Source organism: Vigna angularis, chromosome 1, assembly GCF_016808095.1.
Source record: "Vigna angularis cultivar LongXiaoDou No.4 chromosome 1, ASM1680809v1, whole genome shotgun sequence".
Classification (NCBI taxonomy): Eukaryota; Viridiplantae; Streptophyta; class Magnoliopsida; order Fabales; family Fabaceae; genus Vigna; species Vigna angularis.
This window is the reverse complement of record NC_068970.1, coordinates 56,724,135-56,736,952: the sequence shown is the minus strand read 5'-3', so window position 1 is coordinate 56,736,952 and position 12,818 is coordinate 56,724,135. Positions and strand designations below refer to the sequence as shown.

Here is a 12,818-nt window from a genome sequence, read left to right as displayed (position 1 = left end):
ATTAAGTCTAATATTAGATTTTAGTTCATAATCACTAGTGGAAAATATACTTTTTATAGCTAATTTTTATACCTGTTAAAATTCATTAGCTATAGAAAGCGATGTGGTGGCAATTTTGTAAATATGTGAAACTTTTTTACACCGGTTATAATGAAATCAGGTATAAAAACTGATACGGTGGCAAAATTGTAAAAAATACAAATAGCTTTATACCGGTTGCAATGATAATAGATATAAAAAATCCTTTATTTTATACCTCTTAACCTTAAAATAGATATAAATTATTGATCTACACCGCTTGAAAATTATAGCAGGTATGGATTATTTACATATTCAATTTCTTTTCCCTCCCGCAACTCTTCTTCCTTAGTGCAATTTCTTTTTCGTTCTGTCTCCTGTTCTCCCTCCTTTATTCTCCCTCCTTTCTTCCCCATCCTTCGTTCTCCCTCCTTCCTTCTCCTCCATTCTTCTTCATTCTCCTGCCATTGTTATCGTTCGTTATTATTATTGAAGTTGTCGAGGTGGTTGGGTGAAGCTATTGGTCCACGTTTGAAGTTGTTCGTCCGCGTTTCAAGCTGTGTGGGTGAAACCCTTGCCGTGGTGTGCCGTCGTCAGGTGGTCTGCTGTGGGTGGTACATTTTTATGAATTAGGGTTTATACTGATAATTCTTCTCCAAATTTTCTGTTAAGGCAATCAATTTCGCTTGTATCATTGTGTGCAAAATATTTATGCTGTTGCAGACATCTGTTTCGTTGTTTTATATGTTGTTTGGCTGAGGAAGTGTGCAACTGCATACATATTCTTTTAGATCTAAGCTAGGGTATCCCTCGGTGACTGCTCCATTATAAGAAACTAAAAACCTTATCCTAAAAGTAGTAGAGTAGAGAGGTTGGTGGCTAATACGGTGTTCAAGGTATTGAACTTAGGGTGCTACGACTGTTTTCTTTACTATTGTGAAGGCTATTCTTCATACCCAAAACCAACCACAGATTCATCAAACAGCTAGAGTTGCTTTTCGTGTTGCTCATAGAAATCAGCACATTTGAGTTTTTTTGTATTCTTAGAAAGCCATTAACTATTCATGTCGTCTAATTAAGCTAGTATCATGGGTAATCTGAATAGCAGAATAGATCTAGCTAGTTAGCTTTAATTCTAATTTTACTTGTGTTGTTTATTTTGTACATCTTAGTTGATCAGGGATGAAACTTTTGATTAACTTTGTAAGATACTTTAGCTCACAAAGGAATAACAGAGGCAATTATTGTGGTATTATGTTGCAGACTTGTCATTTGAAATGCCTCTTATCGGATGATACTTTTACACCACAAAACACAAAATTTAATTTATTTAACACTACAAAATAATAATGTTTTGATTATATTTATATTATTAAAGAGGTGTTGAGTTTAAGAACATCCTCAAACAAATTTTTTTCACTCTTATTTACTTTACACAATAATACCATGAATTCCAAATAAATTTATACAATCACTTACATTCGTTGTTTTGTTCATTTTATTTTTAATTATAAAAATATGTTTTTGATAATTACATTATTCTTGAAAATAAGTTATCAAATAAATATATAATTATAAAATATTAATTTTCAATGATAAAACATTCTTCAAGGTATCCAAATCACATGTGCAGTTCTTTTTTCAGCTTTGCCTTTTCCTAGTTTGATCAACTCACACAGCTTAAATTCGTTTCTGACCATTATACTAAGTAAGAAGCATTTAAACAAGCTAGTTCTGCAATTTGGAATGTGAAGGAAAGGTTTGCAATGACTCTAGAACAGATTGACAAGAATTTTAGCAATGAACTAATGTTAAACAAGATTAAAAACCAGAAAATGACTCACGTGGTATTAAGGAGTGATATTTATTCTCTTGAATCACATTTTGCTACTATAAAGTTATATATAATAGGAACTAATCATCAAGGACAATTATGGAAGTTATGTGTAGAATATAATTGTCAGTAGTTATGTATAAAGAGTATATATCTGATAGTAGGTTGTTTAAACAGGCGTGAAGTTTTTTGCTGTTTAACACTCAATATGTTGTTCACTCTAACTGTCAATGATACTTTGGTTAATCTTGGCTTATCTTTAGTAAATTTAAACGTATCAACTTGTGTACTTTAAATTTGTTTAAGATCCAAATTTCAGATTTCTTCCTTTGATGGATAGATCTTTGTTTAGTTGATATAAGGTAGAATTGCTACTCTCTTATATAACACTTTGAATCTAGTTTGGAATCTGAATTATGTGATGAAAACCTCTTGAAATTAGTCTTGGAAATGTGATTGGATCTTAGTTATGTTTAGACGTGAACCTTTGAGTTCATAAGTTCCTCCTTGTTTATGTTGGTTTGTTTGTTTGTTTGTTGAAGAAGTTAGTAAAAGTGAAGAAAGTTGAGAATACAAAATTTCAAGTGTTTGTTTGTTTGTGCTTTTCATATTTTTTCTTACTGGTTTTGGTTTTTTTGGGTTGTGTTGTGTGACTAATATGTAGTGTTATCTGTGTTGATGAGTGAGCAGAGAAATGAATTGTGGTATGGTCCAGACAGAGTGAAATACTTGGGACCCTTTTCGGCTCAGACTCCCTCTTATTTAACTGGAGAATTCCCAAGGGACTATGGATGGGACACTACTGGATTGTCTGCTGATCCTGAAGCATTTGCCAAGAACAGGGCTCTTGAGGTCAGTCATTTTGCTTACACTGTTATGAAAACATTTCAGTTCTTCATATATAGGATTAAATTTCATAAGGTTTCATGTCAGCATAAACAAAACCATTCATCAAGTTTCTTTAACATGAAAAATATTTGCTTTTCCTGACACAACATTGTTGGCTCTAACTGGTTTTTCATCTAATCAAAGAAGCAATATCAGTAATGTTCCTTCATAAACATCTAGTTCTAGTATCCCTCCACACCATAAATTGCTCTCTGCAATAAAAGTCATCTTTCTTAAATGGCTTTTCTAATTTGCTTTAGATATAAATTCTAGTTGGAAAATGAATAAAATGCTCATTTCTCGTAAGTTTACAAGATTTTCTGGCTGAGATTTCATAATGTTAGAATTATTAATCAACCTTTTGGGATTAGTCAACCTTTGGTTCCAGCTAATCAAAGTTTAGTTCCCAAAAAATAATCAACTTAGCTAGAACTAAGAAGAACTGAGACAGGAAATCAGGAATTTTCTACCTTAAGTGGACCAGCTGAAAGATTTTATTCTAAATTAATATTTAAGATTAGTGAAAAGATTATATCCTGAATTGAGAGTAAAAATATTTCACTCTTCTTTCCAAGAACAGATTCTTGTATCTCAAATAATAAATCAAAGAAACTGGAAAAAATGGTCCATGAACTTTATCAATTGCATCCCCTGCTAAGATATGTATAATTTTTCATCTATTTTTATTCCGTCATTCAAGTAGGTATAATTTTTCATGCCAATTATTAGAATAAGAACCACAAAAGGGTTAATTTGTATTTTCTAATTTTTTTTCTTCTTTTTTAAGACATTTTTAAACTGTAAGGATTCTTGACACGAAGAAGCATTCTTTGCCCAAGCTATCAGGTATGGTTTGTTTTACTCTGTGGCATGTTTCCTTTTGCTTGGATGGTGTGTTTAGTTGTGCAGGGGCTGTTTTTGGAAGTGCAGATTTGTAATATCTGGTTGCGCCAATCTCTTCCTTTGTAGGATTGCTGTTTTGGTACTTCCAATCATGAAATGATTGACTGGTTTGGAAGCCTGTTGAAAAGTGATTCCAATTTCACTGAAGCCTGTTGAAACGTGAACAAAGGTACTGTTCGTGAACAAAGGTACTATTACTCTCAATTATCACTAATTGCAGATAATGATAATATTACTTGAATTAGGGTCAACTCACACACATATATGTTCTCAGCCAATAATATAACTTTTTTATCAACAAAAAAATATACAAAATAACCAAAAACATACGTGGAAAACAATGGGACAGGTTGTCTATAGCTTATAATCTGTCCATTAATACGAGTATTTTGTTCATTGATACGAGTATTTTGTTGATTTATCATTAACTCAGTTTATTTTCAGAAAAGGCTTTCGTTAATTCTCTCTCATTAACAATTTTAGTTAATTGAAATTTAATTTTCGTTATTACTTTTATTTTATATATATTTGCTATCAAAGTTTGTACTTAAAAATTTTTAAGAAAGAAATTTATAAAATTTATTATTTCTAATAGATTAATTCAATGGAAATAACGTTACTAAAGCCATACATCCAGTATTTTTACATCCTAAAGTGTTTAAAAGTAATGTTATATTTTTATTAGATCAGAATCTTATATAAACTAAATTTACATATCTTTTATTTGCAACATGACATCTAATATTTTATATTTGATTAATTTATTAATAAAAATATTATAGATATGATTTTAGTTATCACCTATCTCCAAAACTGTAAATTAAAATGTAAAAATAATTATTTCATCTCAAATAATATGAATTAAAGTAGTTATCTAAGAAAACAAAATTCAGCACTGTATGTGTAACGCTTGAAGAATTATGGAAAAACTGTTAGTTCATATCAAAAATGTTTGACGCAAAACAACCTTTGAAGAAATTATTTATAAACTAGAAAATATCACAAAATCTACTTTTAACTTATTCTTTATCCATTTAATTTAGCATTAGCTAACAATTAAAAAAAATCATACCCATTATATTTTCAATTATTTTTATTTTTTCTTTATTTTCTATTGTATTTTCTGTTCAGTTTATGTTTATCGTATTCCTAAGTTTTCAACAATTAAAGATTTGGTGAACAAGTCAGGTTAGTAAAACTCTAAAAAAACACATGATAGATAATAACCTACATAATATAAGATCACATCAAAACTCTACGATAAAGATATTATAAATAATATTGGTGAAGTTATGCATTCATAATTACATTTTTTGTGATTTTTTCATAAATATTTGACTTTGGTGTTAAAGTGTATTAACAAATATATTTTAGATCTATAAATACTTCGACTTAAATAAAACATATCAGCCTTCAAAGTAGGAGGATTTGATACAACTAGAAAATCATAACGAATGAGTATATTATGTGTTTAAATATAGCAAAAACATAATACTACTTGTATTTTATTTTACAAGGATATTAAGGTAGATATGAAAAAGTAAAAGTTGTAGAATTTTTTGTTGCTAACATAGATTTTAAAAAGTATATCATAGTATTTAAGTTAACAAATATATCATAGTTAATAATATGATGACTAATATGCTAAGCAAATTAACTTAACAATAAAAAATATCGCATGATTAAATATAACTAAATTAATATGAAATGTAAATTCATTTTATCTTAATTTTATCAACATATTCTTACACTATGTACTTTGTTTACAAAGGATTAAGACAGTAGCTGACAATCTAGTTGTAACAAATGTGACTCTCCTTTTAGATGTAGTTGATTTTTTTTTCATAAATTTCTAATGAAATTTTACTATTTTATTAGATTACCTGTTCATTATTATGATGTGGTGATAAAGGAAATTGGTAAAAGTTAATTAGTTTGAACTCTTCTGTGATGGGAAGAGAAAATAACACAAGAATAGTAATACCACCAGCCACCATACCACCTGGAAAGTTTCAAAGAAAAAATCATTTGGGATAACTCATCCCAATAAAAAAATCTCATTTCTCTTGCTCTTGTTGTAAAAGTCATATTTATACTTTTGACTATTATAAAGGTGATTGCTTTCACAGATAACAATGGATCGGAGTTGGATAAATTTGATACGTACAACAAATGAATATGAGAGTGGAGTAGAACAATTTATTGAATTTGCAAAGATGAATGTTCCAGACAATAACGGAAGATTCTATTGTCCGTGTGTTAATTGTTTGAATGAGCGAAAACTACCAACTGAAGTTATTCGAGAGCATGTTCTATGTGATGGATTCCTAAAGAGCTACACAAAGTGGACATGGCATGGTGAATTAATAGACATGCCAAGTGTAAGTAACTCTCAAGTAGAAGTAGAAGAAGTTGATTTAGAGATGGGTGATCGGTTAGAGGACATGATATGTGATGTCGGACATGATTCCTTCCAACGTGCTCATATGTATGACAGCTTGTGCAGTGACGCAGAAAAACCTTTATATCCAGAATGCACTAAGTATACTCGATTGTCAGCTGTGTTAAAATTGTTCAATGTGAAGGCAAGAAATGGGTGGACTGATAAAAGCTTCACAGAGTTTCTTGAGTTGTTGAGTGACATGCTTCCTGAAGGTAACACATTGCCAACACGCAATTATGATGCGAAGAAGATATTGTGTCCCATGGGTATGGAGTATAAAAAAATTCATGCATGCCCAAATGATTGTATTTTGTACAAGAGCGAGTTTGCCAAGTTACATCAATGTCCACAATGTGGGGTATCACGATACAAACAAAAAGAGGGTGAGTTTGAATGTGATAGTAAGGGTCCTCCTGCAAAAGTCTTATGGTATCTTCCTCTTGTTCCACGATTGAAACGCTTGTTCAGTAACTCAAATGATGCAAAACTCATGAGATGGCATGTAGATGGACGTATAAAAGATGGGAATTTGAGGCATCCAGCAGATGCAATGCAGTGGAAGAATTTTGATTCCATGTTCCCTAATTTCTGTAAAGATTCAAGAAACATTAGGTTTGGACTTGCTACAGATGGAATGAATCCATATGGAAACTTGAGCAGTAAACATAGCTCGTGGCCTGTGATGTTAGTGATTTACAATTTACCTCCATGGTTGTGTATGAAACGCAAATATGTGATGTTATCCTTGATGATCTCGGGTCCAAGACAACCAGGAAACGACATTGATGTTTATTTAGCCCCATTAGTTGAAGATTTAAAGATGTTATGGGAGGAAGGTGTTGATATGTTTGATGGGTACACTGGTGATTCATTCAAGTTGCATGCCATGGTATTTTGTACTATCAACGACTTTCCAGCTTATGGTAATTTAAGTGGCTATAGCACTAAGGGTCATAAAGCATGCCCTATATGTGAAGAAGGCACATGTCATCGTCAATTACAGCATGGAAGGAAAACAGTATACCTTGGACATCGAAGGTTTCTTAGTACAAACCATCCATATCGTAAATTAAAGAAAGCATTTGATGGGTGTCAAGAAAATGAATTAGCTCCAATGGCTTTAAGTGGATCACAAGTATATGAGCGTGTGAAGGACATTGGGGTTGTTCTTGGAAAGACACAAAAAAAAGGCACTTCAAGCAACATATGGAAGAAAAGGTCAATTTTCTTTGATCTCCCATATTGGAGGGTGCTTGATGTCAGACATTGTTTAGATGTTATGCATGTAGAGAAAAATGTTTGTGATAGTATTATCGGAACACTCCTCAATATTCAAGGGAAAACGAAAGACGGACTCAATGCTCGCTTGGACCTGGTTGAAATAGGTATAAGGGAACAATTAGCTCCAATATCACATGGTAAGCGGACATACTTACCTCCAGCATGTCACACATTGTGTAAACAAGAAAAAAGAAGTTTTTGTGAATTTTTACAAGGTGTGAAAGTTCCACTGGGTTACTCTTCTAATTTTAAACGAGTTGTATCCATGAAAGATCATAAATTACTTGGGTTAAAATCTCATGATTGTCATGTATTGATGCAACAACTACTACCAGTGGCTATTCGGGGGATATTGCCTAAGAATGTTAGATACACATTAACAAGATTGTGCTTCTTTTTCAATGCAATATGTAGTAAAGTTATTGACATTGAGAAGTTGGATCAACTAGAAAATGAGGTTGTGGTCATATTGTGTCAGTTGGAGATGTACTTTCCTCCATCATTCTTTGATATTATGGTCCACTTAATTATTCATCTAGTAAGAGAAGTTAGAATTTGTGGTCCAGTATTCTTACGATGGATGTACCCTATTGAGCGATACATGAAGATATTAAAAGGTTATGTAAAGAACCAATATCATCCTGAAGCATCAATCATTGAAAGATATATTGCTGAGGAAGCTATCGAGTTCTGTACAGACTACTTATCAGATGTTGAAGCTATAGGGGTACCTAGGTCTCGTTACCATGGAAGAGGTGTCGGTAAGGGTACTAGAAGTGCAAAAGTTGTCACCCTGAATAGAGCTGAAATTCTACGAGCACATATGTATATATTGAATAACACTAAAGAAGTCATCCCGTACTTAAGTGCTCATAAAGATATAGTTAAGAGAAATAATCCACGAATGCCTCAAAAGTGGGTCATTAATGAACACAACAGAACCTTTTTAAAGTGGTTCAAACAACAAGTTCAAGTTGACCCTACAACTTCTGATACATTAAATTGGCTATCAAGTGAGCCAAACTTTGATGTCATATGTTGGTGTGGGTATGATATAAATAACTACACATTTCATACACAAAAAGAAGATGAAAAAAGCACCACTCAAAATAGTGGAGTAATGGTTGTGGCCGAGTCAATGCATTTCTCGAGTTCAAAGGACAAAAATCCTGTGATGGCATCCATGTGCTACTTTGGTGTAATTAAAGATATTTGGGTGATAGATTACACAAGTTTCAGAGTACCTGTTTTTAAATGTAAGTGGGTTGATGGTAATACTGGCGTGAGGACCGATGATCTAGGTTTTACATTGGTTGACCTAGAAAAGGAAGGTTATACTGAAGAGCCATTTATCATGGCGTCTCAGGCAAAACAAGTGTTTTATGTCACTGATCCCGAAGACAATAGATGGTCAGTGGTGCTCCAAGGTAGACCAATGCATTATACTGATGACAATAATGAAGTCGTTCTTGATATTAGTGAAACTCCATCTTTCTCATCAAATATGCCAACCTTGAATGTCGATAATGAAGTAGACGACGTCCATGCCATACGTGATGATCATCATGAAGGGTTGTGGGAGAACATTGCAACTTGACAATGTATAAACTGAAATTTTAGATGTATTATATATTTTGCTTTGTTATTGTATCTATTAATTATTATTAACACTTAATGATTTATGTAGGGAAATGTCTAGTGACGCACCATCTGGTGACCTCCCACCTTCACAAGGTGCGGATGACATTCATAAGCCTACCCGAAAAAAAGGTAGGTCTGGGACAAGGTTGAGAGAGTTGGTAGCCACCCGCAACGCTGATCATAGGCTTCCCATTCGTTTTGATATGCAGACATGTAAACCCTTGGGAGAAAATAGCACGAAATTCATTAGTTATGTGGCCTTGCTCGGTAGAAGTAAGGCATCTATTCTTTGTGATGATTGGGATCATGTTCCAGAGAATGTGAAGAACCAAATATGGCAAAGCATCCTGGTATGAAATCTTAACTTTGATATAATGTGTCATTAACATATATAACTCATATTTAACATGTCATTCATTCTTATTGCACAGGTCACATATGATGTCCCAAACACTGATCTATTAAGGACGAAATGGATTTCATATGTCGGGGAAAGATGGAAGAATTTCAAGACTATGCTTACAAGTCATTATATTTATGGTTCCAAAACTGATAAAAGCCCTTGTGAAAAGTATCAATTTCTTGATGAGGAAACATGGCAAGCCTTTAAGTTGAAGCGATTAGATCCTGTCTTTCAGGTAAATTCATTTTATATTATAGTTTAACTATTTATGTTAACATATTGCTAACATAATTAATTATCTATACACTAGGCTAAGAGGAGAGCTGCACAGGAGATTGCAAAGAAAAATGTCCACCCTCATATATTGTCTCGTGGGGGTTATGAGAAATTGGAGCAGAAGATGATGAAAGAGGCATCTGCCTCTAATCCTATTGGGGCCTCCGATACGAGTACCATAACTCGTCTTCCACGCCATGTTACATGGAAGAGAGCTCGTCAAAGACCATCTGGGGAGTACACATCTGAGGAAACCGCGAGCATAGCTAGGCGCATTGTAAGTTCATATAATAACAACATATGATCTCCCATATGTGATTAACTTAACTTTAAATATTTGGTTGTAGGATGAGTTGGTCGAGCATAGCACACAAGGTACATTCACTCCCGAGGGTCGTGAGGACATATTGGCAGTTGCCATTGGTCGTCCAGAGCATTCTGGACGTGTTCGAGGTGTTGGTAAATTTATTGGCATTCGTCAATTCTTCGGTCCTCCAACAAGTCATCATAGTAAAGCCCATGTTAGTGAGGAGGTCCTCAAGGGTATAAGAGAAGAAATTAGACAGGAGATGAGGGAGGAGATCAGCGAGATGAAGAAAGAGTACGGTGATATGAGAGCACAATTGAAGAAGGAGTACTCTGATATGCGGGCACAATTGTTAGCAGATGTGCGAGCAGAATTAGCCACCTCCTCAAGCCAACCTAGGAATCTTCCTCAACCTTCTAATCTTTGTATAAGCACAAAGGAGAGTTGTGATGTTTCTCCTCAAAACGCTTCTCCCACTATTGATGCAGACTACGAGTTGTTTAGTGATGATGCCCTACAGTGCTTGGTGGCCTTAGGTAATTTATCTTATTATATTGTCTAAATGTACTTGTTTGTTGAATCATATTCTTTGATATATTTTACAAATATTATTTGGTTAACTTAGGTAAAATGTATACATTGGGGTCAACCATACACCATGAAACCATTACAGCTGATATGATGAGAGTGGTGGTTGTAGACGTACGAAATGCTACAGCTGGAGTCCCTGTGCCCACTGAGGATGTTCAGACAGTGGGACATGCCCTTGGAAATTTTATCCTTTGGCCCCTTAGATTATCAAGAGCAATTGTAAAGAAGGTAATTGTTTTAGTTATGCACTTTGTTGTTTTTATTAGTAATATTAATATTTTGTAAGTTTTTAAATATGTATACTAGGTTGAAGCACAAGGGCAGGAAGATATGAATGAATCACTGCAACAACAGTTGCAGCCGCCACAACACATAATTCTAGAACAACTTGGTGTGTTGGCAGTGAAGATCTCCCTTTCTCCTATAGAGTTACAAATGCCTCCTGAAGTCACAAACAGGACATCTTCACTCTCTTTCTTCATATGTCAAAGGGATATTTTTGAAATTCTCTCTGGCACTGATATGTTATGTATATCAGTACTACAACTTTGGTTGTTGTAAGTAAATTTCTACATTTATGAAGTTTAAATATATTCAATATTTTATTCTAACATTATTCATTTTCAATGTTTAAGGTATTTACATCGGTTGACCATTGAAAAGAAGAATGATCACATTTATGGTTTTATTGACCCTGTTGCCATTCAAGGAGTTGGGAATAAAGGTGAAGAGGTCCAAAACTACCTCTTAGAGGCTTTTGTAAACGGAAAAAAGCAAGTGTACTTAGCACCTTATTTGCAACAGTAAGTATATAATTTTTATTAATAAATTTTATTTATGTAAATGTTATTTAACACTATTATTGTTTGAATCTACAGGGGTCACTGGCAATTGTTATTAATTCTTCCTCAACAGTTTCTTGTAGTTCTCTTATGTTCATTGCACAAAAAACCTCACACTTTGGCAATTAAAAATACACTAATATTGTAAGTTTTTAATAATTTATTTGTAGTGTAGACATATCTGATTTTACTAAGTTCTCATTTCAATGTACATTTAACTTTATAGAGTGGTTGAGGCATATTCAAGGTTGCAGGGAACACATATCGTCTCTAGAAAGAAGTTGCAGTTCATTGCACCAACTGTAAGTAGTTAATCTTTCAAACTATAAATACAATTATAAATTTTATGATACTTTATAAATTTAACTTGTAGTGCTCACGTCAACCGGGAAGCTTTGAGTGCGGATATTATGTCATGAGGCACATGCAGAAAATTATATCCGCAAATATCATTGACTCATGGAAATTGGTAATGTGAACATTTTATAACTAAGATATTAAGCCATTAATATTATAACTTTACTCAAACTATTCATTGTGTAGATATTTGATGACACGTCTCCAATGGAACAACATGTCATAAAGGATGTTCGGGAGCAATGGGCTGCATTTCTTTTAACCATTTGTAAATGATTGGATGTTTCAATATTACATTTTGAGTTTAGGAACTATTTTATGTGTAATATGTTAAGTAACTATGTTAGGTAAATATAGTTACGAACTTTGTTAGGTAGATATTACATTTTGATGTGTTGATGAAAATAATATTGATTATTTTACTTGTTATTGATATTTAAATTATATTTTGGGATTGAATCTTATGCAGGTCTGAATATGGATATTAATACATACAAATAAAATATTTTCAAAAAAAACGTCACTTTTTACACCTATTATAGCACCAGTAGGTATAAAAAGAAAATTTTCTCTAAGGAGGACTTTTTATACCTGCTCCCATAGTATTAGGTGTAAATATAAGACTTTTATACCTATTATGAATAACACAGGTATAAAAATGAAAACTTTCTACACCGATTTAAAAATAGGTATAAAAGATCGTGAACTTTCTATACCCCTTGTTTCTATACCTACTAAAAGATAGGTATAAAAAGCCTTTTTTAAGAGGTATAAAAAACCATTTTTGTATTAGTGAATATTTCATATTGTTATTTAGTGTATACTTGATCATTTACAACTTTCACTTCATGTATTTTAAAAATTAATGTAAAATGTTGTTAAAATCTTGTCAAATTTAACAGCATACACGTAATCCATATGTATAAATGAATTATGAAAAATATTTGTATTAGATAGATAAGATTTCAGCTTAAATTATAGAAATGATAATCATATGTATTTTACTTATGATGACAAAAGATTTTAGCATAATT

General features: G+C 32.7%; 1 protein-coding gene across 1 annotated transcript; it reads left to right on the top strand.

Annotated features, from left to right (window-relative positions):
* Positions 1–5,778: 5,778 nt before the first annotated feature.
* LOC128195399 (uncharacterized) lies at positions 5,779–8,964 on the top strand. The gene has a single exon (XM_052872731.1). It carries the CDS (start codon positions 5,779–5,781, stop codon positions 8,962–8,964), a length of 3,186 nt encoding a protein of 1,061 aa, XP_052728691.1.
* The last annotated feature ends 3,854 nt before the right edge of the window (positions 8,965–12,818 follow it).